This window comes from Serpula lacrymans (genome assembly GCF_000218685.1).
Source record: "Serpula lacrymans var. lacrymans S7.9 unplaced genomic scaffold SERLAscaffold_4, whole genome shotgun sequence".
In the NCBI taxonomy this organism is placed as follows: Eukaryota; Fungi; Basidiomycota; class Agaricomycetes; order Boletales; family Serpulaceae; genus Serpula; species Serpula lacrymans.
In genome coordinates this window covers 431,836-459,710 of record NW_006763293.1, presented here as the reverse complement: position 1 = coordinate 459,710, position 27,875 = coordinate 431,836, and the positions used below count along the sequence as shown (strand labels likewise).

General features: G+C 45.1%; 8 protein-coding genes across 8 annotated transcripts; 5 read left to right on the top strand and 3 right to left on the bottom strand.

Annotated features, from left to right (window-relative positions):
- Window positions 1-6,488: 6,488 nt before the first annotated feature.
- SERLADRAFT_460124 (uncharacterized protein) lies at window positions 6,489-8,121 on the top strand (the record flags this gene model as incomplete). The annotated part of the gene is made up of 2 exons (XM_007315212.1): window positions 6,489-7,199; window positions 7,276-8,121. Coding segments are annotated over 2 exons (1,494 nt in total), but the record flags the coding sequence as incomplete, so codon positions are not given.
- Window positions 8,122-8,853: 732 nt separating this feature from the next.
- Window positions 8,854-9,193, top strand: SERLADRAFT_381507 (uncharacterized protein; the record flags this gene model as incomplete). The annotated part of the gene is made up of 2 exons (XM_007315211.1): window positions 8,854-9,107; window positions 9,133-9,193. The coding sequence occupies 2 exons, from the start codon at window positions 8,854-8,856 to the stop codon at window positions 9,191-9,193; spliced, it is 315 nt and encodes a 104-aa protein (XP_007315273.1).
- Window positions 9,194-9,768: 575 nt separating this feature from the next.
- On the bottom strand, window positions 9,769-10,392 carry SERLADRAFT_460121 (uncharacterized protein; the record flags this gene model as incomplete). The annotated part of the gene is made up of 3 exons (XM_007315210.1): window positions 9,769-10,121; window positions 10,179-10,227; window positions 10,285-10,392. 3 exons carry the CDS (start codon window positions 10,323-10,325, stop codon window positions 9,879-9,881), a joined length of 333 nt encoding a protein of 110 aa, XP_007315272.1.
- SERLADRAFT_460120 (uncharacterized protein) lies at window positions 10,385-12,310 on the bottom strand (the record flags this gene model as incomplete). Its single annotated transcript, XM_007315209.1, has 12 exons — window positions 10,385-10,513; window positions 10,588-10,728; window positions 10,797-10,847; window positions 10,965-10,993; window positions 11,046-11,064; window positions 11,123-11,136; window positions 11,198-11,226; window positions 11,283-11,321; window positions 11,404-11,418; window positions 11,469-11,488; window positions 11,560-11,592; window positions 11,651-12,310. Coding segments are annotated over 12 exons (597 nt in total), but the record flags the coding sequence as incomplete, so codon positions are not given.
- A 4,480-nt stretch (window positions 12,311-16,790) lies between these two features.
- Window positions 16,791-17,015, bottom strand: SERLADRAFT_381501 (uncharacterized protein; the record flags this gene model as incomplete). The annotated part of the gene is made up of 1 exon (XM_007315208.1): window positions 16,791-17,015. A coding segment is annotated over one exon (225 nt), but the record flags the coding sequence as incomplete, so codon positions are not given.
- Window positions 17,016-23,079: 6,064 nt separating this feature from the next.
- SERLADRAFT_460116 (uncharacterized protein) lies at window positions 23,080-25,089 on the top strand (the record flags this gene model as incomplete). The annotated part of the gene is made up of 5 exons (XM_007315207.1): window positions 23,080-23,551; window positions 23,610-23,948; window positions 24,012-24,339; window positions 24,395-24,473; window positions 24,531-25,089. 3 exons carry the CDS (start codon window positions 23,372-23,374, stop codon window positions 24,078-24,080), a joined length of 588 nt encoding a protein of 195 aa, XP_007315269.1.
- Window positions 25,090-26,381: 1,292 nt separating this feature from the next.
- On the top strand, window positions 26,382-26,744 carry SERLADRAFT_381495 (uncharacterized protein; the record flags this gene model as incomplete). Its single annotated transcript, XM_007315206.1, has 1 exon — window positions 26,382-26,744. A coding segment is annotated over one exon (363 nt), but the record flags the coding sequence as incomplete, so codon positions are not given.
- Window positions 26,745-27,114: 370 nt separating this feature from the next.
- Window positions 27,115-27,783, top strand: SERLADRAFT_381493 (uncharacterized protein; the record flags this gene model as incomplete). The annotated part of the gene is made up of 3 exons (XM_007315205.1): window positions 27,115-27,349; window positions 27,402-27,540; window positions 27,596-27,783. The coding sequence occupies 2 exons, from the start codon at window positions 27,280-27,282 to the stop codon at window positions 27,536-27,538; spliced, it is 207 nt and encodes a 68-aa protein (XP_007315267.1).
- Window positions 27,784-27,875: the final 92 nt, after the last annotated feature.

Here is a 27,875-nt window from a genome sequence, read left to right as displayed (position 1 = left end):
CTTTCATATCCCTGTTCTTCTACAAACTTCCCATCTATGCAACTTCCTGTACAGCCACTGTCTAATAATGCATCTATCATTATTGATTTATGCATTGAGAGGTTTGTTAATCTGCAAGTGACATTCATCTGGTTTTCTTGAGTTCCCCTAATGAATTGTTTAGGGCATCTCAATTCTTCTAATGCTGATACTGTTTCATGTATTGGTAACACATTTGATTCTTTGATCAGACTTTTGTCAACTTCTTGCCCTCTCTTTTTGTGCGTCTAGCTGCTCAAGATACCAATGGATCTTTCTTCCTTTTGGTCTCGAAGCCTGTCTGCAACCCATGTGGCTGTCCATGGTTTTTTGTGATCCTTTGTTTCTAGGTTTTTATTAGAGGTGTGCCTGACCTCTTTGGAGTGTGTCAAAACATCAGTACCATTGGTGCTACCCAATTGAGTCACCGCATTCTGTGTTTCTGTTGTCTCCTTGGTTGCTGCGCTTTTCATGGTTCTGTCATGATTGGCATGTTCTTATAGAACACACTCGAGATATATATACTTAACTAATTCAACCATCGCAGCTCTTCATCCAATTATTCCACATGATGAGTTCAAAAGTTGGAACACAACTTCTAACTGTAACTTGGATGAGTTATGGCAAATATATTTCCCAGAGGATGAAGATGAAGCGCTTGAGGTGGACAAAGCTAGCCATGTTGTTGTACCAAGACACGGTCGTTTTTCCTCAAGAAAGCATAGTATGTCCCCTATTCAATGATAGACTAATCTACTGACTTCTATAAACAACTGATAGTTGCCTCTGCGCTGTGTATCTAGCAGATCCATGCAGTGGATAGCAAGAGCGAAGGACATATCAACATTGAAGCAAACCCTGTTTTACAGGCTCAGAAATGCTTCAAGAACACTGACATTTTGGATGACAAGGAGATTGTTGAAGAAGATATACGTACAGTGGACTCAGAATTGAGGGAACCTTGTAAGGATTTATTATCATTGAAATATATCTCCTTAAGTATTTCCAGTATTTTTGGCAATGGAAACTGAATCATTATTCCGGAGCTCTTCACCATTCCTTCCGAATCCAGTCACCTGCCCTCCTTGTAGCCCTCCATTGACAAGGCCTTCCAAATATGTGGAACAGGAAGACTATGACAAAACCAGATAAACCCGGTCTCTGCTAAAGCAGCCATTGTTCTCCATGGAGCATAGCCACCACTCCATGGAGTCACCATTGTTCTCCTAGGAGCACAATTGTACTCCTAGGAGTCATTATACTGTAGCGAGTAGCACCTCCAACTATAAGTAGTAGGGGGTTTAGTATAGGAATACCTCAGTTGTTTCTATAGCGTCTCAGGCAGCGGCTGAGTTTCACTTAGATTTATTAGACTATCCTATTTGGTTGCGACAAGATCCCGCTCTTTTCACAAACTCATTCAATGTTGGCTACCAGTTAACTGATGTCCTCAAGTGGCCCTTAGTCAGTTCATGAGCTGTTGTTGTTCAAGCAATTGTTTTCTGTACTTTTGGCTACATTGTTCATTCCTTTCTTATCGACTTACACTCTTTTATAATACTACATTTCTCAAAGTATATCCGGTCTTTTCTTCTCATTTACTGTCTAATAGCTTCTGATGTTGAGCTTTTCCCCTCAAGTAAAAACCGGCCAAAAATGACTTCAAAAGGTTCATGTTTACCTAGATAGTTTCAAGTACAAGGTAGAAGTAGATTCTAGCTAGAGTGGCTTGACCGGGCGTCATTTCGCGTGGGTCTTCTTGTTCGCGCAGCTCCCCATCTCGCGCGAATTTTCATCTGTTTTTCGCGCAGTCCACCATATTTCGCACCGAAAATTTCTCGCTGTCGCACTTTGAATAAAAGTGCAAACGGAGCGTCATACACCACTGACAATCAGTGAAGGCGGCTGAGATACTAAGTCGCGCTGCGGATCACATGATCTGCTAGAGAAAACTTCTTGGTGCGAAATAGTTCTTGACATGATTTGCGCGTTTTCGATTTTTATCCAACGCGTCCCGTCATAGAAAGCTCATAAATCCAGCGGTTCAAGTATGCCTCGTATTCGCAAAAGTTTGTCTCTAATAACTTCGAGGTCTTATCTCTATTTGCTTACTCTAGTCACACCTTTTCTTCCTCACGATTGCACTTGTCCTCAAATTCACGTATTTTCCGTTTGATATGTACGGATAGAAACGAGCAAGCGCGGGACAACCAATCAGCGCGAAAAAATCAAGCATAAGGCTGCTGAAAGCAGAAAGAAACAGAAGAAGGCGGAAAGACAAGCCAAAGCTTCAGGCAAGCCATGTAAGTGGCTAACTTTCTAGGATATTCTTGATACTTTTTTTTTCGATTTTTTCCAATACGTCTACCATACACGCCCCTTCCTTTTCTTTTCCCATCTAAAAACTCACAACTCACTCGTCCAATGTAGTGCCCAACAAAAAGTCAAAAAAGGACCCTGGTATCCCTAATAACTTCCCGTACAAGGAACAAATTCTTGCTGAGATTGCTGAACAGCGTCGAGGCGTGAGTCCATCTCACTTATCTTAGGGTCATTTTTCGTTTATCGGGTCAATCATACTATTTCAGTCAACGAAGCATGGGAAAGGATTGGATGGGGAAGGATTGGATGGCAAAGGATTTGATGGAATCGTGTCGATCGAACCCGGCCCATCCACGTCCAACGCTGTAAATGCAGTAACAAAAGTATCGACAGTAGTTGCACCAACGCTGCCTGTAATTCCGACCATTCCCGGCCCTCCGACGCTTCGCGAAGTGTTGGATGCTGCAGATGTGGTGCTGCACGTCGTAGATGTTAGAGATCCTGCTGCAGGCGTGTGTACTAGTGTCATGGGAGCTATGAAAGGGAAAAGTAAAAGCGAAGGGGAGAGTGAGGCTGAAGTGAAGACTAAAAGCAAGAAGAAGGCTAAAGGTGATAAGCAGAGTAAAGTGGAAGGCAAGAACGTACTTTTGATTCTGAACAAGATTGATGCCGTCCCACGCGAGTCGGTCGATTCTTGGCTCCAACACTTCAGATCTTCACCTCCTGTCGGCGTAGAGGCGACATTGCCTTTCCGTGCTGCCTCGGCATTCTTACCTGTTTCTCCGTCAGCCGCGGCGAGTGCTGTGAAAGCGAAAACTGTCCCCGAGCCAAAAGTGAGTGATGCACTGGGTACCGACGCGATATGGACGTTTTTACAAGAGAAGGCGGCGAGGTTGAAGAAGGATAAAGCAGTGGAAGGGAAGGAAATGGTGGTAGCTATTGTTGGTGTGACAAATGTGCGTGCCTCTTGTATTTTTTCGTGTTTTCTTATTCTTACCGCTCACCTTTGCACCATTGATCAGTCAGGAAAATCAGCCCTTATCAATTCCCTTGCTTGCCATCGTGTTTCTAGTATCTACACTCCTTCAATAACGACGGACGCGAAAGGCAAAAATGAGCGCACAAAACCGTACACGACGACAAATTCTGTGGAAGTTGTCCTTGACCTACCGGGGGGAGCGGGGAAGGTACGGGTAGTGGATACACCTGGTGTCGAATTTGTGAGGGATGTGCAGGAAGATGACGAAGGGGGTGTGGAAGGTACGGAAGAAGAGGAGAATAAGGAGAAGGAAAAAAGACAGGAAGCCAGAGCACGGGATATCCTCCTTCGCAACCGGGGTAAAATCGAAAAGTTGAAGGATCCTCTGTTCGCTGGTGCGTTACTTGTTCCTTTTTTCGATTTGCCTCACCTCACTGTGTTTGATATATGCAGTAAACCACGTTGTGTCGAGAGCAGATACCCAGGACTTGATGCTCGCATATAGTCTTCCTGCGTTTACGAACGGGGACGCTACAGCTTTCTTGGCTGGACTAGCGAGGGTGAATGGACTTGTAAAAAAGGTGCGTGATATTTGTATTTCTCGATCAATACATAACTAATAATCGATCGTATACAGAGGGGTTTGCTTGACCATGCAGGCGCCGCGCGCATTATTCTACGAGATTGGAGTTCGGGGCGGTTCGCTCGATACACGGTACCTCCTTCATTACCCTCTTCTGCGCCTCTACCTTCCGGAGCGATGTCAGCGTTATATGAAAAAGACGAAACGACGCTGAGCACAATGCGTTCGCGGAAGGAGATGCGGAAGGGAGAGGGATTGATGCTTGTCAAAATGACACCTGGAGATTTAGATTTGCGTGACATAGTCTTTGACGAGGTGTGGGGAGAAGATGAGGAGAGCGAGGATGAGGAGAGCGAGGATGAGGGCGGGGATGATGACGACAACGAGGATGAGGAGCAAGACGATGTCGAAGAGGACGACGACGACGAAGAAGCGCCGCCGCTGCTAGAACCGACGCCCGCGCCCAAACGTAAGCGGGCAGTGTCGTTCGCGGCTGCACCGCCCGCGTACTCGAAACGTCGGGCACCCAAAAAGGCAAGAAGCCATAAATAGAAGTTTTCCGTAAATGGAAGGCTAGACTACGATGACGTCAGTGAAAGGCGTGGTGTTGTGGCTGAACAAATAAATAAAATGAGAATTGGTCCAAATTCAGAATCATTAATAGCAAGGCCCCGTGTGCATGGCGAAACCGACTCTGCTCCAGAAAGCGTTGGGGAGACCGTCCCAGCGTTATGCAGCGGCATCGACGAGCACAGCGACGACGACAGTAACAACAGCAACCAGGACGGCGACGGTCACCGTGAGCTCGACAAACCGTGTAAGGGATTTCCATTCCACAAGGAATGAGCTGCTCCGCATAGCCGCTGAACTCACCCATGAAGAGCCCCAGCACGGTGAGCCTGAGCACAGACCAGACGACGAACACGACGAGGGCAATAACGGCGAACTCAGCAATGACAGTAACAACGAGGAAGACCACAAGGTGAGCGTGTACTCATGTATTTAAAGATAGAATAATGAACGGTCAGCCGATGCTTATCTCGCCCCATGTGTGTTTCGGCATTCTTTTTCCAGGCTCGAAGCCCAACTCCCAAGGAGGATGAACAATACACCCATGATTCTGACATAGCCCTTTCTACAAATATACGCCCTTTCAACATTGAACGCGTTATCGAGACCACAAGCCACGAACAGCCTGCGTTTTCTTCCCCACCATCAAATAACGCAAGTCTAGTTCCTGGTGAAGAAGGTGAGGACGACGTATTCTTCACTCCCGCTGCATCACCAATACACTCTTTATCATCACCTGGCTCACCGGTCCAGGCGTACATCGACTCTCCCTCCAGATCACGCACCCACACTCCTTCACCTCCATCATCCTCACCTAATTCTGTTTCCGCCTCCGCATCTTCATCTACGGCCTCGCTCCCTCCTAGTAGTGAACCATATTCTGCCACAACCTCAGGGCACACCACAACCATTGTTTCTGCTTCTGCTATGGCTCCTCTTGCGACTTTGAGTACTAGCACCAGCCATGTTTCTATATTACGTCCACCACACCCGAAACGTGCACAAGTTCCGCATGCACGTAAGACAACTTATACGGATGAGGACTGGGCGAAAGACGTAAGATGGCTTGTGGCTCCATCTAAATCTAGCAATAGCGTAAAGAGTAAGGGGAAGGATAAGAAGAAAACAGGCTCCTCTTCCATTTCTGTAAGATCAGCATCATCTTCAACCTCTGTATTGATGTCTGGGCCCACCCCGACACCTGCCAGCAGCAGGAGCGCGCCGTCGTCCCCATCAAGCTCGCAACAGATGTTAGCTTTGCACAATGCGCCTGCCACACCTGCTCCCACTCCTACCACTTCCTCCACTCGACCGCATCCACGCTCTCGCATACCCAAAACTAAACCAGCCAGTAAATCTGCGCGCACGCTTGTGGGCATGACCGTCCTCCTCGAAGTCGAAGAAGACCTTGATGCTGATGTGTCTGACCCAGGGCCTTTGGATAGTGTTAATTTACACGCGAACGGTATTCGAGGAAGTGTGGATCACAAGCGTTCGCAGTCATTATCGCATCCGTCGTCGCATGCTTTTCGCAAACGACCTGAGAGTATGTCCGGTAGCCCACGAAGCGTTGAGATTGCACCGGCACCATCGAAGGTTGCTCGAAGGCGAAGCCTGTCCTTTCCTTCAAGTTCTAATAGTCCACCACGGGCCAATTCTTTATCTCGCTCACAGAAGTCGGTATCCCCATCTGGGCCATCCCAGTCACCATCTCAGGCGTTCAATTCATCTTCCGGACCATCCAACACTAAATACCCATCTGTCTCGCGCTTCTCATCACCATCGATATCTACAAGTGTGACGACACGCTCTCCATATACCACAGCTCCAATGTCCGTTTCTGACGCGCTTGCTGCGCATCCTCATCTAGATGGAGCAAGTCAGGATGACGCATTACCATCGAGCGGAACCCGAGGATTTACCGGGCTGGTTCTTCCTCGGGCTATACCCAATGGATCTGGGCCTCGTTCTAATTCAACCAGGAACGGGTCGTGGAGGTGGTGGAAAGGGAAGGGAGGGAAAATCGGGGGAAGTGGCGCAGATGGTTCGTTGAGTGTAGGAATCAGTGTGGGGTTAGGAATGGGCGATGAGGTTGATCTGACACGTGCTGGTCTTGCTCAGACCACGATGGCGAGTGTGGAAGTCGTCAGAGGCATCGCAGCTGCTACCTCGTATTCCTCCTCTATGGGTTTGAGGGCAGGATCTTCTTCGTTGTCTGACGGTGGGAAAAGGGGAAGTCTGTTTGGTACTGGCTGGTTCGGTAAAGACAAGAACAACAAGAGTAAGGGGAAAGCCAAAATTAATCGAAATTCTATGGTTGGACCCAATCCTACGCTAGTCAGAAGCGGCAGCACAAAAGGACGAAGAGATGATGAAACACCTTTAGGTTTCACGTCATACCGTGCCCCGCCTGTTTATGTCGGTGCGGGCTCTGTATTAGTTCAGGTATGGGCGGTGGGATTGGATGGTGTGGATGGAAGACTAGTAGGTGTGCAGATGGATTCCGGTGGCGTGAACGCTTTTTCTTCTCGCGATAGCGAGGATTGGATAGATAAAGCAGATGGATCAAAAACACGAGACAAGGATAAAGAAAAAATAAAGCCTGCACCAGTGGGCTATATTCCGGGGCGTTCGTTTGTAGGACGTGTCTTGGAAGTGGGATGGGAGGTACGTGAGGAGACCGCCAAGAAAGGGGACTGGGTAGTGGGGCTTCTAGGAGTTGGGAAGGTGGGTCTTATTTTTCTATCGCATGATTTACAATCGCTTTCTCGTACGTATCTATTTGCTAATGGGTTACCAACAGTGTGGTGCACTCGCAGAATTCATCCTCGTTGATCGGCATCGCGTTCACCGGATACCACATCCCGTTATCTCGCCGACTATGCAGCCTCCATCTACCTCTTCCTTTCCAGTAAGCTCACGTCATTCTCAACATATATCATCGTCCAGTAGTCCAGAGGCCAGGCAGCACATCTCGTCTATATTTCTGCCCGGTAATGAAGGCACAGGCTGTGGAATAGATACCAAGCCTAACCATAGTGGACTGACAGTCGAAGAACTCGCTCTGCTTCCATTATGTGGAGTCCCTGCTTACCGCGCTGTGCGTACATTGGGAACGATCACCCAAGCAATGGCCAAGCCCGTATCAAGCAGTGCCAGTAGTAGTACCGTGCGACCTAGATCAATGGTGCATGAAACCCCGCGCCGTTTTGATATGGCTCGTTCACCTTTGGGTCGGGAGAGTAGTAGTGAGGAAGATTCTGAGACAGAGAATGTGTCCGACCAAGCCCATCATCGCGTGCAAGGCGATCCTCACCCATACGGCGTAGGAGTTAATGAATACAAGCAACACGACAATGCTGCGGAAGCTCGTCCTCGTGTGCTCGTCCTTAGGGCACACGATGGCTCAGGTGCGTTGGCTGTACAAATGCTTGTAAAAGCAGGGTGGTCAGTTTGGGCACATGTGCCTGTGCCATTTGAATTGCCTGGTCCTCCCCTATCACCTCTCGCGAAGTGGAGTCAATGCGAAGACGACGATGAAAGCGGAGTTGCTGAAGAGAGCAAGGTTCTAAATGGTGACCATGAAAAAGAGCTGGAGAGGCGGAGGGTTATACTTAAGCGTATCGAAGATCGCCTGCGCGGATGGGGTGCAGAACAAGTCCTCTTCGTGCCTACGATATCTTTTCCCTCTCTACCACGTTCATCGTCTTCATCGGTCCCTAGATTTCGCGCCTCGTCATCATCTGCTTCGATCCGTTACCCATTTTCTTCATCATCTTCGTTCACACACTCGCCTAACCCCTCCCCATCTTTATTCTCGCGTTCGTCTTCTGGATCGTCCTCGCCAATCTCATCACCTTACTCACATGCGCTGTCTTCCTCTAACGGCCCGCTATCTTCCAACTCACATCCTTCTTCATCAATGCACCAACATATACTCCCTCGTCCATACACATATACAGCACTCCCTTTGCCACCATATACATCTGAACAAGCTTCTGCAGCGGCCCTTCTCTGTTATCTCGGCCAATTACACGTCAGATTTGATGCTATTATCGATACTATCGGCGGCCGCGAAGTGTGGGAGGCCGGACGAGCCCTATTAAGTCTTCCGGTGCGTGAACGCGGCGAATCAGGATCTGACGGGGACGATAGGGACAGGGATGGCCTGGAGGCGCAGTTCACGACGTTGGTGGGTGATACGCCTGAGCGTATTATTCCTACTGCAGGAGACCATTTTCGCGCCGGTGTGCGGTCTTTGCGAGGTGGAGGTGGCGGAAGCAAAACCGAGGTTGGGCATGTTCAGTGGGCCGACGCGGAGACCCTCTCCCTACCTAGTGACAAATCTAAAGAAAAAGGAAAGAAGGCGAGGAAAGCCCGCATGAAAGCACGCCAGGTGAACTATGCGTGGGTAAGCATCGTATCTGATGTTGATTGGGAGGGAAACGACGTATGTAATTCGCTCGGGGCTGCTTTGAGGCAGGCGGCACAGGAGGGAGTGAAGCCATATGTCGGGCCAAGTGATTTTTCTGTGGTTTCGTCAAAAGGAAAGGGCCGAGCCGTGTATGATGCGTGTAGCAATTGGGAAGATGGGACGGTAAAAAAGGTTGTACCGTTTGAGAGGACCCCTGCTGTGTTCGTACCAGGTGGGGGTTTGGAGCATGGAGGAACTATCGTTTCGAAGATTGCCTGATGTTTGTGATGTTATGTGTGCCATCTAGAGTTACTGGCATGTCTTTGGTGCGTTTCTTCGTTCGGTCCTCATCTATACACTCTAATATTTTTTTATGATCTAGTTTCGTCCATATATATTAGAAGACTGGAACTGCGAACTTTGGTTATATTTTATCTATTTCAGGGACTTTTGCTATATTGCATACTTCATAGACACCAGCTTTGGTCTGTAGCAGGGAGGAACTTTTCAAGGAGGATATTTTTCAGGGTCATTCTTTACTAAATTAACACTGTCAATGGGCGGACAATGCGTATATCATACTACTATCATTCCAATTTATCTATCAAACTATAGCATCATGCATTATCCATATAAACGAGGAACTATCATTGCTAACTGAACTAAGCTTATATCTGTCGGTCAATAATTTCTGCGTGGTCGAGTGCAGACTCTGTCCAGAAGAGCCAGAATCTACTTCTGGGCGCAAACATCCCAGCATTGCCAATATCAGGTGAGAAGTGACAGGGTAACTCGTTGCGTTAGGAAATGAAGCTCAAGATGAGCTCTGAAGCCACACACCCAGAGTTGCGCAGGAAACCGGCTCGAGCATGAAAGCGGGATGAACAATATCATATCCATACAAAAAGCTTGCACTATATATAATATACATGTTTTAACTGAGAAATTGGAGAGGATGTGTACTGTAGGCCAATAGGACTGGGAACATAAAGCTAGGCAACAATGTTGCCAGCAGACTCTGCTGGAGAATGTACACTTGTAAATTGTAATGTTGTCCTAAACACTGCGTCGTCTGCGCTCGCTTGAGAACTTGTGGGAAATGTATCGAGAGCCATACCATCTACCCGTGCTATAGGAGAAGTTGAAAATGACTCCCGGAGATTGATAACCATGCGTGTACTCAGAATCACTAAAAAGGAGTTGGAAGTACTAGTCAGCATCCCCAAGTACAACTCCTACAAAAATTGAGATCAAAGTCAGACAGTTGTCCATCTAAGTAGGTACATACATACCGGAATCACAAGGTCCAGGGCCATTTCAATTGCACTCGATGCTACCACTCTTTCAAAAAAGTAAACATTAGCACGAAGCCGACTCGCCTCTCATTGATTGACGTACAAAGGAAAGGAGTAAGCACTATCCTTGACGACGGCCATCATCACAGCACTGATTTTCCATCTACCTGTGGCTTCGTGCTGCTGCCGCGCGTGACGAAAGCTAGCCCAAGCAGTGAGGGCAAATATAATGCATTCAAAGCCTATGATGGTGGTGTATGGCCCTACGGTCTCTGTACTCTCTATGCCCTTCAGAGAACACATGTGGACCCCCGGTATGGGCTCTGAGACGACTAGAAACAAAAGGCGAATGTCAAATAGTATTAGTTTTCACATACGTAGCTAGAACTACTCCAGCACTACTTACTTTTCACTGGCCCGTGATAATGTGAACCGGTCCCTATTATTATCGATCCGATAATTCCTTCAACCAGTAACAGAAAAGACAGGAAGAAAATAATTTTTTTTGACTGCCGGTACATGGCATAAACACGTAGGATAAATGTAGCTGAGAGAGAGTCAGTATATCATTATGAGGTTACAGATATAACGAAGAATCAAATGAGACAAACAGACCTTGCATGGCCAACAGGAAAACAAGCGAGCCCCAGATTTGCAGTTGAATTCCTACGCGACCTTGCAAACACCACGTAAAATATTTCAAGAACGCAGTTAAAATGAATGTACTGACAGCTTTTTTTAGACCGTAGTCGAGGGGTATATTATCAATGTTAGCTACCTCACCCATTGGAGTAAATATACAAAATATACCGCTGTATGTCACCATCAGCCTAGTGTCTGCTCCAAAGTAAAGAAATAACATACTGCATCTGACATCGAAGTGCTAACAAAAACTGTGAGGGGTTATTATCCGTAGGAGTGTACATAGTATAACGACATACACACGGCTCCCGCACTGGATAAATGGTGACAAGAGATGAGAGATGAGATATCGCAGATTTTAACGATGAACCTACACAAGCACAACGTCACCGGCATATCGGATCTGCAAACCGAGACAGTTTGTGAGCTACATGAAACTTTAGACCACAATATGCCTACCACAACGTATAAAAATGTTATTAAAGACCACTGTCTTCTCTGAAGTTTGTGCAGTGCAACAAAGATGGAAAGACTGAGTACCAGCATGGCCCGAAAGGTATATTGTTGCACTTGGACGCACCCATATCAAATCCATCTGGATAAAAAACATGAGAGTGCATAGAACCAAAAAAAATTGTCACACACTTCACGCTGCATTAAAAGTGCTATAGTTAAAGAGTATTCATCGCACTGTATGAGAGATACTTTCGTGTCACTCCAACAAAAAAAAACGTACCGTGATCGTATAGAGCAACTACAGCGGCAGATACTAAGATCCCACAAAGAAACGTCAATAATACTCGAAAATTCAATTATAGTCACTTCACATTGACAAAACCTCGTTATTTGAAGAATATTGGCAATCTCCCATGATGCATGAACCTCCAGTCCTTTGTGTGGATGCATGATGCGTTCTGACAAAAAGAAGACACGTTTAGATGGAAGAGAAAACGGCGATTCTGAACAACTGCTGAGAACTTATACACATTTGAGCTATTCTTGATATGATCTGTAACCCATCGGAGCATCTGCAGAATGTGCTAGTGAATCTAAGTTTATCCTTGCATCAAGGCTTCATCAATATATCTTGTTTCCATGATCCGTTCATGTCAACTGAGCGTTCAAGTTGGTGCATCATTTGTTGTTGGTGGCCGCAGTCTTGATGGTTTTCGTGATACTGCTTGGTGGGTATCTAGAGCTACAGCCAGACTTCAAGCCTTACTCCAACCCACAATCAACTGGCAAACCATCGAGTACTGACTGCCACACTTGGTCCGCAAAGAGAAGAATGAAGGAGCGAACTCGGAATGGATATTTGAGCCTCCGATCAATTGAATCCACTTTCTCAAACCTGAAACTTGTGCCACGACTATGAGGGGCACCGTGGACAAAACTTGGTCGTTCAGAGTGTTCGTCTTCGTGTTCCGAGTTCGCATATGGTACTGTGATCCGTCTATGTGTATTGGCGTTCTGATCAGCTTTGTAACTTTGAAAATAAATCAGAAAGACTGTGATAATAAGTTGTTTGATGTTAGCGAAGTTGGGCAAAAACACGGAGGGTTTTTCGATTCGAAACATGCCTTGAAAAAGAGTATCGAGGTGAGCTGTGTCCCAAATACTAGGAGTGATGAAACGACGCATAAGGCGCAGCTCGGACCAAATTTTTAGGAGTATAAATAAACTTACTATCACATTGTACTGCTTATCTAACTGGAGGCATGGTGTACCTGGTGAACGATTCGAGTGAGGACGAATCTTGGAGGTAAGGGGCCAAAATAGTGGCATGCTCCTTGAGGTAAAGTGTGAATGCTTCGCTTGACCAGCGGCCCATGGTTTTTACTACAAGGGACTCCTCTCAATAAATACTCCAAGGTACCGCCGATGCGAATGCTGTGACCTTTAACTTCAGTCAGGTTTCTCGCATTGAAAATTAAAGCTAGCCGCTTTGTGAATTCCTTCTTGAATAGAGGTCTTATCCCGTTCTTGTGTTTCCACGCGAAAAGGTGCTGATTTTCGTCCGCCTCGTTTATGCATAAGTAGTTCTCCAAGGCGGCTCGTGGGTCTGTAAGTCCTGCTTGCGTGGCCCATTGTATGTCCTCACTAGTGGTTGGTGAGGTTTTTGTCGCGGGAAAGTGGATTTTCTTGACTAGAAGTCCGTTTCTATCTGTCGTTTCCGAAACGTCTGATCGCTTAACGTGTCTGGTCGAAATCTTTGATAGCGGGCACTGTGAGTTCTCCCAAGTGTGCTATACTGTAAAATGCCGTCGTCAGACAGGCGTATATTGCAGCGTCCCGAGGTTCCTGCAGGTTCAACTCTGCTCTTATGATGAGTATGATGTCTGGGGTAATGGGAGTTCTTTTTGGCCGTTTCGAAGACAATGGGGCTAGTCTGCGTGCACCTTCGAGGATGGCTTTGAGTTCTTCTCTATTAATCAGCCATGTGAAGCCGTGTAGTAAATGCCATGCTCTCAGCCCTGCAGAGTAGTTTGCGAGAGTAGAGCCTGCATATGAACCTGCGCAGCTTACTAAGAATGTAACGAGGAAAGTAGGAGCAATTTTTGTCTAGCAGAACGTAAAAGACTCAGAGTTGGACGGAAAACTCTGAGGTATATATAAAACTGTAAGCACCTAGCAGAACGTAAAAGACTACATGAGGAAGTAATGTGAGCTAGCTGAAACTACATAGAATAGAAGATGTCTCACCTCAGAGTTGGACGGAAAACTCTGAGGTGTCTTGTCGATGAAAAAGAGCTATATATCAGCTAACGGAAACAAAACGAAAAATTGCCATCTGATGGCGCACGGACCATTCCATTTACTAGGCCTGCCTAGTTCGGTCATTGCTCCAACATCTCGCGCCACCTCTCTATTTCGTGGACGCTTGCACTTGTATTTCTAACAGCAATGTTAATAAAACTAAGTGAAACTCAGCCGCTGCCCAAGAGGCTATAGAAACGACTTATTATTTACCTAAGTGAAACTACAATAGATGTTAGTTTAAGGTGATCTCTAATAAATGTAATGTAACATACCTCAGCCGCTGCCCAAGAGGCTATAGAAACAACTGAGGTATTCCTATACTAAACCTCCTACTACTTATAGTCGGAGGTGCTACTCGCTACAGTATAATGACTCCTAGGAGTACAATTGTGCTCCTAGGAGAACAATGGTTACTCCACAGAGTGGTGGCTATGCTCCATGGAGAACAATGGCTGCTTCGGCAGAGACCGGGTTTATCCGGTTTTGTCACTCCCACTCGAGTGCAACCGTAGTCCCATAGCTTTAGAGAATTTCCAGTGTTTTTCATGAGTGAGGGGTTTAGTGAGAATGTCTGCAACCATATCTCCTGTAGGAACGTATCTGATTACTGCCTCTCCCTTTGATACTAAGTCATCTCGGATAAAATGATATTTCCGTTGAATGTGTTTTGTGCGAGCACGGAACTGTGGATCTCGTGTAAGATTAATAGATTGTCACAGTGCAATGTTGTAGGTCCATTTTGAGCATGTCCAATTTCTTCAAAAAATGTCTGAAGCCATGCAAGGTGTTGTCCAGCATTGCTCAATCCAATGTACTCTGACTCCATGGAGGATAGAGCTACCATGCTTTGTCTTTTGCTTGTCCAGGAGATTGCTCCTCGGATGGTGATAAAGACAAACCCTGATGTTGATTGAGATGTGTTTGGGTCTCCAGACCAATCTGCATCTGAATATCCATAGAAATCCATGTCCATGGAGACATCTGTGCCATCATATTGTAGTTCTATGTCCCTGGTTGCTTTCAGATATTGGAGGACACATTTTGCAGCTTCCCAGTGATGGCTCCTTGGAGCTGAGCTATGTCTGCTTAGTATTCCAACAACGTAGGCAATGTCTGGGCAGGTTCCGAGCATGGCATACATGAGGGAGCCTACAATTGAGAGGTATGACACTTGACGCCCTTCAATATGCATCTCGTGTTACACAATATCTTCCCCTGGAGCATTTGCAAGGAGTTATGATCCATGGGCCATTGGTGTCCACACTGGTTTGCAGTTCTTCATTCCAGTACGCTCCAGGACTGTGTTAATGTATTGGCGTTGCAATAGGGATATTGTTTTGTTTGAACGATCATGTTGGATTTCTATTCCGAGGATGTATTTTGCTTCTCCAAGGTCCTGAATTTTGAATATGTATTTGAGTTTGGCTTTTGTGATATCCATGAATTTTCGGGATGAAGCTCCTAGGAGGAGGTCATCTACATAGACAATAACAAGGCATATTTGTTTGTTGTCCCGGAATACATAGAGACATGTTTCTGCATTTAGTCTTGTGAAACCGAGCTCCTGGAGCTTGCGATCAAAAGTTTTGTTCCATGTACGACCAGCTTGTTTTAACCCGTAGATGGATTTCTTCAATCTCCAACAGTATCCAGGTTGGATAGGAACACCCCCTGGAGGAAGCATGTACAGTTCTTCTTCAAGTTCTCCATTGAGATAAGCTGTGGATACGTCCATTTGATCAAGTTCTAGGTCGTACTTTGCTGCCAGGGCTAGAATAATTTGGATTGACTCTAAGTTTGCAACCGGAGCAAAAACCTCCTGGTAATCAATCCCCTCCCTTTGAGTAAAACCTTGTGCAACAATCCGGAGTTTGTATCTCTCAATGTTTCCGTTTTAATCAAACTTGATCCGGAACACAGGTTTTGATGTGATGGGTTTCACTCCCTTTGGAAGTGGAACAGTGTCATATACTGCATTAGTATTGAGACTTAGGAGTTCCTCCTCCAAGGCAGACTTCCATAATTCTCCATCCAGACATGATAAGGCTTCCTTTAGTGTCCTTGGAAGGTCTGTGTTAGATGGACCAGTACTTGCTATTCCAGCAAAGAATGTCTCCTCTGTATCAGATGTTTCTTCATAAACCCCAGGAGTGTTAGGTTTCTCCATGGAGTTGTCATGCTGCTCTTTTCGAGACTGTTCCTCATCTAGAGTCCTTTGATAATCTCAGTTTTTGTCTGCAGGACGGGTCTGGCAACTGCTTCTGCATACTCCTAGGACTTCAGCAGGCATGACTGCTCTTTTAGGAACTTGTGTAGGTACTCCAAGGAGTAGCAGCATTTGTGTATTTGTTGCCCCACTCACTCCTGAAGGTGTTGAATCACTCCTCAGAGGTGTTGGATGACTCCTTGGAGGTGTTGTATGCCTTCCAGAAGCTGATCCAATGGACAGGCTGTCTAGCTGTATTCAGACTTTTTCCACATCAGCTGGCTGTATGTTGTGGGGCTGTCCTCCCACTGACTGTAACTCTACTTTGGCTTTCCGTTCTGAAGATGGCCAGTGTTCAGGTCTTGGTTGTAGAGACTGTTGTGGAGGATGTCTTAGCTGATCAGGTGCTCCTACTGCTCTCGGAACGTCTCCACGGAGGTATTGCCCCACTGCTCTCGGAACATCTTCATGCTGATATGGTTCTATTTGTAATTCATTTGGATCTCGGATCCGAGGGTCAGGATCATCATCCTCCAATGTTTTTTGGTCTGGATAGTGAGCATTCTCTGGAATGAGTCCCTCCCACTGATCTGTGCTAGTGTCTGTGTTCCAGGGAGCAGTGTCGTCCTTTTGTACCTTTCCGGATTCATTGAATATGACATGCCGACTGGAAAACACAGTCCGTTTTTCAGTGTCTAGGAGTTTGTAGGCTTGCTTTCCATGTGTGTAGCCAATCATTATGGCTTTGCGCCCCTTGGAGTAAAACTTCCCTTGCCTTTTGTCTTTCGGAATCAAGGCATATGCTTGGCATCCGAAAGGGTGAAACAAAGTTGGATCAACTCTCCTTTTAAACAGTATTTCATATGGGGTCTTTCCATGGAGTCCTGATGCTGGGCTGCGTACTGTGATATATGCAGCTGTTGGCATGGCATCTACCCAAAATGACTTTGGGAGCTTGGAATCATGGAGCATAGTGGTTGCTAATGTAGCCAATGTCTGATTCATGCGTTCTGCAATGCCATTTTGTTCCGGAGTATCTGCAGCTGTAGTTTCTTGGATGACACCATCTCCTCGGAGTTGATTTTTGAATGCATTGCCAGTATATTCTCCTCCCCCATCGCTCCGGAGGAATTCTGTGTATAGTGAAGTGAAGTTTTCTTCTCCCAAATGAGTCCGGAAGAATGTTTGGACATCTTCTTTCCATTGCTTGTATCGTTCCAGTGCTTCACTTTTATGTTTTAGGAAATATATCCATGGAAATTTGGAGAAATCATCTACAATGATAATCCAGTACCGAAAACCCTCCCTGGAAGTTGGTTTGATTGGTCCTCCAACATCTGTGTGCACAATTTGTATGGGGCACTTGGCTTGGTTTCCTCCCATGGACTTGAAAGGTAATTTCTTCATCTTTCCTAAAGCACAAGGTTCACAAAACTCCGGGGTTCCAGTAAGGGTGTCTATGTCCTGGAGCTGTCTTTTTGTAACCATTCATTGCAAGCGGTCTATTCCAATGTGTCCCATTCTCCTGTGCAATAAATTTACATATACTGCTGCAAAAGCTGACTCCAGGTTGATTTCGGGTTTTGCTTGGATGTGATAAAGTCCTCGCTTGTGTAAGGCAGTGAGGATAAGTTCCTCCTTTTTCTTAACTTCACAAGTGTTTGACCCTGCTGGAAAAAGTGTTGATAACCCTGTTTTGGACAATTTGTGGACAGAGACAAGTGCTAAAGTGAAGTTTGGCACAAGTAAGACATTTGACAGTGCAATATTGTAGTCCTTTTTGCCAACAGTTGCTTGTAGGATTACTGTTCCAATGCCAATGGCATTTACAGAGGATTCATCTCCAAAACTGATTGTCAATAATTATTGTTGTTTTGGTCTTATCGGGTTCCAACACAAGGTAAGCTTGAATGTGTTTAGCAAGGGGCTTGGAAATATGTACATGTTCCAACACAATATGACTCTGTTCCTCCTCGGAGTCAGATCCAGATGATTGCTCCGCCGTATTTGCCTTTTCCTTCTCTTTTCCTTTATCCTTGTGTCTCTCCTTTCCCTTCTTCTTTTGACATTTTCCAGCTGACTGAAGTGTTCGACACTCCGAGGTGTTGTGTGATTTGGCTTTGTGGAAGTCACACCACTTCTCCTCGGATTTGAGTGCTGTTTTGGAACTTCCAGGGGCCTTCCCTGACTGTCGTGCAACTTCTGCAGTGATCCAGATCTCAACTGCATCAAAGGTAAGTTTATTTTCTTCAATCATGTTAATTACTGATGACTGAAATATTTGCCATTCAGGAGTGCATGGGAGAGATTGGAGAAGAGCGAAGGCCATGAGTTTGGTATCAACTCCTAGTTTCATTCCGGAGAGGTGTAAATCAATTGTCCGGATTTTCGCAATGTGGTCCTGGATAGGTGATGTCCCATCCCAGGACAATTTGGTGAGTTGCTGGAATGAATAGAAGGCCGAGGCAATGTTGGATGTCTGATGGAGTGAAACAAGTTTATCAAATAACTCCTTGGAGCTGGTAAGGTCTCCAGTCCTCATTAGGAGGGCATCAGAGATGTGGTCCTGGATGATTCCATGTGCCTTCTCATCCTTAAGTATCCAGATGATTTCAGGATCCTCCAAGGAGGTAGGTTTTCCTGGTGAGGGCTTAAGCTCCTCTCCAGTAATAACCTGGAGAACTTTTTGCTGACATAGCTTTGAGATGATCCGGAGTTTCCATATCTGAAAATTGTTGGGTCCAGTGGGAACTGGACATGCAGATGTATCGTGTGCTGTGGTCATGGTTCCAAGGTTGCCGTTTCAAATAAGAATTATTTCCTGCATAGCTTTTGCACACCAGGGCTCATAACCTAATAAAACTATGTGAAACTCAGCCGCTGCCCAAGAGGCTATAGAAACAACTTTATTATTTACCTATGTGAAACTACAATTGATGTTAGTTTGAGGTGATCTCTAATAAATGTAATGTAACATACCCCAGCCGCCGCCCAAGAGGCCATAGAAACAACTGAGGTATTTCTATACCAAGCCCCCTACTATTTATAGTCGGAGGTGCTACTCGCTACAGTATAATGACTCCTAGGAGAACAATGGTGACTCCATGGAATGGTGGCTATACTCCATGGAGAACAATGGCTGCTTCAGCAGAGACCGGGTTTATCTGGTTTTGTCAAATTGGACAAGCTACTCTTAGTGTCTATGGCTACCAGAACAATAATATAAGGGTCAACAATCAAGGTCTACTATCTACTGAGCCAACAGAAGAAATTCAACACAATGTTCTTCATGATGGGGTCAGGACCCAAATATGGAAGATCTTTTTTTCTCAATGCTTCATAACGTTGTAGCTGATGACATTACGCCTAAAGGTTATAGATTACTTCCAGAAGAGAAGGATAATTTAGACAATGAGCCTATGTTTGAGGTACTGCAAGTTGGCCAGCGGTGTACAAAAGAGATGCATATATCACTGCAGATGGGCAGAACGGGCAAAACTATGATGTCAAACACACTGTCTACTTACTGTTTCAAAAGGCACTTTATATTTCATGTAAATGTGTGTCATGGGGTGGGCTTAGTTCTTATTAAGACACAATTACTCTACTATTGTTCTGCTGTTTTGTTACCTTAGATTTATGTTGGTTACCCTAACAGCACTTGCTTTTGCATCACTCTACTGGGGTCTTTGCATTCTTTGAATTTTGCGCCTTTTCTTCTTTTGCACAACATAATATATTTTATTCCATGCACCCAAATTTTCTCACTGTTGCACTTTGAATAAAAGTGCAAACAGAGCACCATAGTGGTGCATGTCATAGCATTGGTGAAATCACCAGAGCTTCATGCACATTATGATGGTCATCTTGTCATTCTGACCCATGATCAGCCATGTCTCACCCTTATATTGTGATACCACCAGTAAAGTGACCACTGTTCTATCCTTCAGCTGGATGCAATTGTGGTAGTACTTGTGACCTTTTACTTGCATAACCATCAAAATTGCCGGAATATTGCCAGACACAATGATAAGATACGCATGGAGCATACCCATGTTTTTGGCAGGTATCAAGCTGCCTTTAAAAATGCTCCAATGCCCCAACTGCTTTTTTTTCTTTCCTCTATTATTGAGTCCTACCTTTACTGCCTTCTGTTCAATTTATAGCTGACTTTAACAGAAGCAGATTTTGTACTTTTGCAATGATGCATACCAATAATCCAGTAGCAAGTCCTTTATTACCACCCCAGAACCATTGTTGGACACAAGGAACTAATTGCCCCTGCATATTTTTTGGTCCTCTTGATTACAATGTAAAGATAGGTTTTAACTGGATCACAAAACTATTTATGAGGCTGCTATTAGGCCACCACCAGCTCACTTTGTTACTGTGGTCACCGCTATGATGCCCACTAGTCTCTGATGGAATCACAAATAGCTTTGCCTGCTCCGCATTCTCTTATGTAAAAGCTTATTGCAATCTTCAGTTTTACAGTACTCAATAACTTCTTATTTAAGGGCAAGGCCAACTACCTGGGGACCAATATATGTTCTGCACAGACTCCTTCAAGTGAAGTCTGTGGACAGATGTGGATGGAGCATGGACCACTCCTCAATCCACAACCTTTTGGTGCTGACCCATCTTTTGTTTGTGCGGCACTCCCATCATCTGTTTCTTGGAGAGAGCAGTATCAAACTGCTCCACTGTCCCATGCTGGTACAAAAAATGACAGGCATGTTGCTCATTATACACAGCAAAATGCACAGCTCAATGCCACTTGTCATGGCTATAGTGTACCTGTTGGTCCATTTAATGCTCCTGTGCAGCGTAGACATGGACAAAGTAGCACTCCCGGGAGTTTCCACAGTTATATCAATGTCAGGGGGACTCAAGCTGCTAATACCATAGTTCAGCCTTCCTCACAAACCTTTAGGGCCCATTTGGCAGCCACCGTTTCAAATTGTCGCCCGCCAAAAAAATCTCATTTCATTTCAAAATGGTGCCCTTTCAAAGCGGGCCCGTTTTGGAACGAGCTGACATGTTCAGCGACACAGTTTGTTTTGAAAAGAGCTTGTCACACCACTGAGTACCAATAAGATAAGATGGAAAGTGTTACACTTGGTGACAAACTAGAAAACACTATCTTCTTGCTCAATATGAACTACTTAGGTTTTTTTTTTTTGCAAGAAAAGATGGACTTGATAAATAGATAGATTTCTGTGAGCAGAACTCAAAAAAAAATTGGTGCCTTATAAAGATGAGGTAGATTTTCTGTGGCAAAGATGACAAAAAATCAAACTAATCTGCCTCCTTGTGCTGGTTGTCATGGGCCAAGTTACATCATGTGGTAGCATCGATTATTGAGACCTAAGCTTACTTAATGTACAATCCTGAAATTTGTGTAACATGACGTGACATAGCATGATAAATTTTGTTTGCCTCTCAGCTCATTCAACATAAGCGCGTTTGCAAATGGCTCTTGTTTTGAAACGGTGGCTGCCGAATGGGCCCTTAGGATTGATATGCCTCCCAGAGCAGTGCATCCAATTGTTATGGGGAAAATAGCACTAATTTATTTATTTATTCTAGTGTAGGATTCTACTACATATTCAGAAGTCTATGATCTTATGAGGGGGCCTCACCACATATTCCAAGCAAAGTTATCTAGGCTTCATAATGTTCTTTGGTCTTACATTCCTTGTGACAATTGACACAAACTCAAATCTCCCTGTTTGGAGACAAATTGGAGGTGAGATTGACTCTAAGTTGCAGCTGCAGGGACTAGTTCTTGCAAAATATAAAATATCCATCTCCCCCTTCTGTCCGTGAATACTCAATGGAAGGATAGACATTTTTAGTCCCTGGTAATAACATTAAGGTTGGCCAAATCCTTAGGCCACTTGATTAAATGATCACTTTTAGAAACTGAATGTGCAGGAAAAATAAAGAGTCCAAGTGGCTCTGAGCAAGTCATATGGTGCTGTATGTAGAAAGTCTTGTTGTAACTAATTTTTGCTGATCTATTGTATGTTGCACCCATATTGTGCACTAGGTCCTACTATTGCGAACATCACTGGACAACTTGACACCACCAAGGGATTTTCTCCAAGCACCCATTATTGTTTTGCTGGCAAAGTGATGGACAAATTCATGTCATCCACTCTCCTGGAAGAATCCTCCTTCCCGACTTGTTTTTCCTCCTGCCCTATTAGTATACTGGCATCACAGTAAAATGAATCACTTTTGAGTCCTCAGCATGCATTAAATTATCCTGTACTACTTATACAGGATTTGTCAGTGTATATTCCTTCCTTCATGTTCTTTCTCATTCTTTTTGCACAGCTATACTGTACATAGCCTACCTTTCTTTTACTATATAAACCCCTGTATTTTACCTTGTAAAAATAAGAACTCCAATCCAGACTTCTTCTCTACTCTCAAGTTCACTACTCTGCTACTTGTGATCCAGTGTGGTCACAACACTTCCCACTTTTACCACTGTTAACTACTGCCATCATCACTTGCCACTTCTGAAGTTATTGTCATCCCTTTTAATTAGAGTCCTTCTGAGCACTACAGTCTGTGCGTCAGAAGCCTGCTATCACTGGGAACCCTGTCAGCTTGTCACCTTATGCTACAATTAGCAAGGTAGTGCTCATCCATACTCGTCATAAGCCCCTATCTTCTATAATTTAACTATCCCTCCTCCTCAAAACCCACATCCATACATCTCTGGGTTTTACTTTGAAGGATTATTATACATACCACCCCATGAACAACCAGAGCACCCACTGTTCTAGGAGGCAAAGCCCATAAACAAATTCCATGGAATCTGGGAGGATTGTGTGTTAGTTTGTTTTGTGTGTGGTTTTCTAACAACAGTTCTCATCATCGACAGCATTGGGACAGATTGGATGACCCCAGAATGCCTGGTGTCTTCAGCTGTGTGATCCTGTTAAGAAAAAACAGTACTACATCAGAAAATGAAGAAGATATGGTGTCCAGCTCACCACGATATCCGCTAGCAGGGCGTTCATGTTATCAAGTGAGCATTTCACGTAAAACTACATAATATTAGATTAGATAGATTAGATAAATACAAAAACGACAATTTCAAATTACTTACATAAGTGATCGAGGAGCCAATGGCAGCCCCGATAGCGAGCATGACGCAGGAGTGATGTAAGATATATTTGCACGGCATTGTAGTGGCTAAACTAGATTGGAGATTAGTCAGCAGCTGTTTCCCGGACTTCTCAAAACCCCCATGCGCGGTATGCATGTCCAACTGAACATACCCAGTGCATGCTCTCCCATCCCTCCCACCCTCCTCGACACATTCCATGGATCCTACCGACAAGCCAGGCTATTGCAGGGCAGAGATGAAGGATGGCTCAAATTGTCAATGTGAGGTTTGCCTCCCTCCTCTTGATTCAAAACCTCCTCTCCAGTGCCAAGAGTGTACACATGGACCCAGCAAACATCCGAAAGTATTGCCGTCTTCAAGCCCACCATCTCTGTTGCAGGAAGCAACCGTGCCATCAGGCTCTGGTGTTGGGGTGAAAAAAGTTCGTGATATTTTATGCGAAGTGTGGGAACGCTACCTGGCCAACCTGCTGAACGTCGTTTGTCACTGCGGAGTGCTCGAAAGGAATCCATGTATCGTCGTGCTCCACAGCCTTTGCCAAGGCAGGCATCCAGCAAGAAGGGTTCAAACAAAGTCAAAGTCAGCCAATGGATCTTGTTGATCAATCGAATCAATGTAAGTCCTTTCTCTACCAAAAGATGTAGTGCTGACAACCCCCTTTTGTACTTAATAGACAGCTGGCCGGTTACGAGACGTCAAAGCTCCAAGTCGGATTGAGATTGACATGCTTGCATCCCATGGATGCTCTTATATCGACAACGAAGCGGGTGAACTCTCATTTTCTAGGGAATGGACCCATGATGAAGTTGACACTTACCTTCGTCGGATCTTTCCAAGCCCATTTGAGTATGTAGATAATTACACCAAGGGCAAGACGACCAAATCTGCATGGGTTTTGATGGCAAAGGAAAACCGTAAAATTGCTTTAGTCCCAAAGGACAAGCCCTCCGGCAAGGATTTATATCATTACAGAGGCCTGGAAAAGAGCAGTACTGGGAACACTCGAGTCATGGTCGGTACATTGTCAAAATCAATTCATTCCCTAAACTAACCACCATTGCACTTCGTTTGTTAGTGCCACGGAATGTGTTTGAAAGTTGGAATACAACCTCTGGTTGCACCTCCAATGCTTTATATTTATTAGATTTTCCAGAGAATGACAACAATGAGGTAGTGTCGCAATTGGACAGAGATATCTCCACGACATGTGCTCAAAGTTCAAGGAACCGGAACCGTGATACATTTTTATTGGTCAGTATAATGGGTTAGCAACTGCTAATGATATCCACACTTAGTTGCTTCTATGCCATGTCTCAAGCGGATCTATAAAGTTGACAGTGACATTGATGAGCCCATCCAAGAAAGAAGTCCCCGTACATTTCAGGTTTCAAAACGGTCGAAAAGTACGTCTCTTATCAATATAATCATGCTAACACACCAGTTTTAATGCGGTGTCAAGCCGTCGCTCCCCAGGATGATACTTCAAGTTCCATCGAGTTCGTCGATGACAAGGTGGATCCAAAAATGAGGGAACCTTGTAAGCAACAGATTGCATTGCGGTTGAAGGCCTGCTGAACCACCATGCTTAATTTAGTGTTCTTGAAAGCCAAGTCGGAATCCCCCCCCAACAGCCCTCAGCTACAAAGTAGTCCTCCGATATCACGACCTGCCAAGTATATCCGTGTGGAGAATGGCGAGACCAGATATCCGTCTTGGTTATTGCAGGATCCGGCTTTTTTAAAGAACCCATGGCAAGCTGACTTTGACCTACTTGAGCTTATTTGGCCCTACATCAGTAACTGAGCCGAGCAACTAATCCTTCCTGTTGATTTCTGACGCTCTTTTTTATCTGCTTACAATCTTTTCTAATACTACATTCCTTAAAGTATATCCGGTTTTTTTGTTCTCATTTACTCTACAATCCAATGGCTTTTAATGTTGAGCTGTTCCCCTCGAGTTAAAACTAGGTTCAAGTAAAGCCTAGATTGAGTGTTTATGCTGCTCTAGTACAATTTACTTAGTAGGATCTAGCTAGAGTAACTTGACTTGGTGTCATTTCGTGTGGGTTTTTCGTCTCTTGTTCGCGCAGCTCCCCTATATCGCGCGAATTTTCGTCTGTTTTTTGCGCAATCCACCATATTTCGCACCGAAAATTTCTCGCTGTCGCACTTTGAATAAAAGTGCAAACGGAGCGTCATACGGTCAATTGGTCAATTGGTCAATCATCGAGTATTACATAGACGTTGATTGATACACCGGAAAGAGAAGAATGAAGGAGCGGAATGAATATTTGAGCCTCCGATCAATTGAATCCACAACTGCACTTTCCTCAACCTGAAACTTTGTGGACGCTCCTCACAGTACACACATCTAGATGCGTATCTTTACCTGTAAGTCTTTTTACTTGGATTTTATCTGTTATCGGAGTCCTTGTTTGGTTTTCAAGCGGGACAATGGCAACCAAACGACGACTGTGGACATTTTTGGTCTCGAAGTTCCAACGTATTTGAAATCTCGAATTGGCAGTCTTATTAAATGTTGCCTTGAATTGAAATGCGCCTGCCAATTTAAACGCGTGTGCTTTAACTTATCTTTGGATGCTTCTTTGATATCAAAAGCTTTCCGGCTGAATCTTTGCCGTTCTTCGCCCGGAATAAGATATAATCTACGGAATCGTCGTGGTTCACCAGTGCAACGAAACAAGTCTGGCTCGTACATGACCCGATCACAAAAGTATCGTCCTGCCCAGAATATTGGTGATAACAGGTGACCACAAGGCACGTACCCCAATGTTCTCAAATTTTGACCATTAGCATTACAGAATTCTCAGGTCGGGAAGTTCAAGTTACGTCCCATCAACACTGGTTTACTGTGCTTGCACGTAAGCTCCACCCCGAGCTTCGTCAGCAACCCCAGAACTTCAACCCCTTGTACTGTATTTCGTGCATGTTCTCGCATGTGCTACTGTATTGTGGTTGCTGGGAGAGACCAGTGTAATTGATGTGCACGTTTACATGGGGAAAATGCGGCAATGTGACGCCATATATAAACTAACGCGTTCGCAGCTCGGTTTTGTACAACGATTCAATTAGATACGTTCCAAGTGAATATGCACGTCTCTTGTCGGTTTCTTGTAGTTAACCGATATACTCCCTAGTTTTCAGGAATGGCCGAAACAAACGCGACATGTGGGGTACAAATCTCAATGGATGGGGGACATCCTCTACCGGAGGTCCCGCAACAACAACCTCAACTACCTGATGAAGACGATGCAGAGCCACCTGGTGCAAAGCGCATCTGGTTCGGGGAAATCTGGAAGGGATGGCGATTTGACGCTCTACCCCAGCATAGCATCAACTGGCACCTCCATCCCGATCGCTCACATTGTAGTTGGGTATGCACGTTCCTTCCAGCGGTTACTCGTCTCAGTTGATTGGGTTGCTAGTACAGGGAATTTTGTGAGCTCAATGATAAGCATAACGCGTGGAAAGCACAGAAGGAAGCAAGAGAAGAGTCACGTCTTCAACAGGCTGCAATCGTTTCTACGCGTGAAGGCAACGATCTGGAGGAGACTAATAGTAACGGGGAAACCAACCATGATGAAGAGGAGCAGGGAAAACGCGTCGAGACAATCGTAGAGAACGATGTGGAAGGTAGAGGGGAGCCTGAACATACAACAGGCTCACAGGCTTCCACGACCCTTCTTGAGTGTGGCCCCTGTGCAATCACTGCGGTACTTTCTGGAATCGCTGTAGCAGGATTAAGCTCCCAAACCAGCCCATCAGTAAAAAAAATCACTCCATGTTAATGAAGGACTACTCAATGCACCGCTAGGATTGCCACGAGCAAAAACTATCGTGGATGGTGAAGAAGATGAACACTTTTCACAATCTTTCTCTCAGCTATCTCTAGCCTCTTCGCACCATAATGGAACGCGGAAAGATGGCGTTGGCTCATCTCAGGACGATAGCGAGTATAAACCCTCACCTACACCCTCTGGCGACACCCCGAATGGCACACAGGTACATCTTGGTGAAACCCATATTCGGGCTTCTTCGCAGTTATTGCCTCGTCCAGTGTGTCCTTCCAAATCAGTGAGAGCTGGTAGTTTAGAACATTTCCTGGAAAACGATTACAACAGCGATATCGATGGCCAGGAATATATTTTTCAGGGTGACGCAAACTCCCTTCGCAAGTATACCCTTCGTAGTGATACCCAAAGCTTATATAAAGGAGCCAAAGATGCAAATGAAGGAGCTATCCCGGATCATGACCTCGACGGATGTCATGATTGGGGATCAGATGTCGAATCCGATGCTGAATCTTACCCTGTGTGCTCTCTGATGGGTAGAAGGTTCCCCGTGGCCTCGTTTACAGAAGAGGATGACTCAGGTGTCGAAATGGTAGTGGATGGTTTGAGTTTCTATCATTGACGCTGCACGCCGATTCTAATGTTAACGTACAGAATCTGGGGACGATAAAGGCAAACAAAAATCTACCAAGCTTCTATCCAAACGTAGTCATGAGAATATTGATGATGAGGAACCTGACGAGGGGAGTACCAATCGAAAGACTAAAAGACGTCTCTTTTGCAAGTCATAAAGGTGAATACATCTACATTCTCCACTCTCACTTGCTTTCTCACGCGTAAATACTTAGTGAATATCCGTGCTGATTCGTAGCTTTGTTGTCATCCATGATTTCTTTGCGCTCTTCTCTGCTTTCGTGTCAGTTCATCAGGACCTTGTATGCTACTTTTGGTGATGACTCGTTGCACTTAGAGGATGTAAATTAGTTTTGTATCGCTTGAGATTCCATGATACCGCTGATGGAGAGAAGGTCCAAGCATAAATGTCTCTTGTGTCTCAAACTAAGTACTGATGTATTCTTTAGGGGTGATTGTGTGATTGAGGCATTTGCAATTGCAATGATGAGGCTG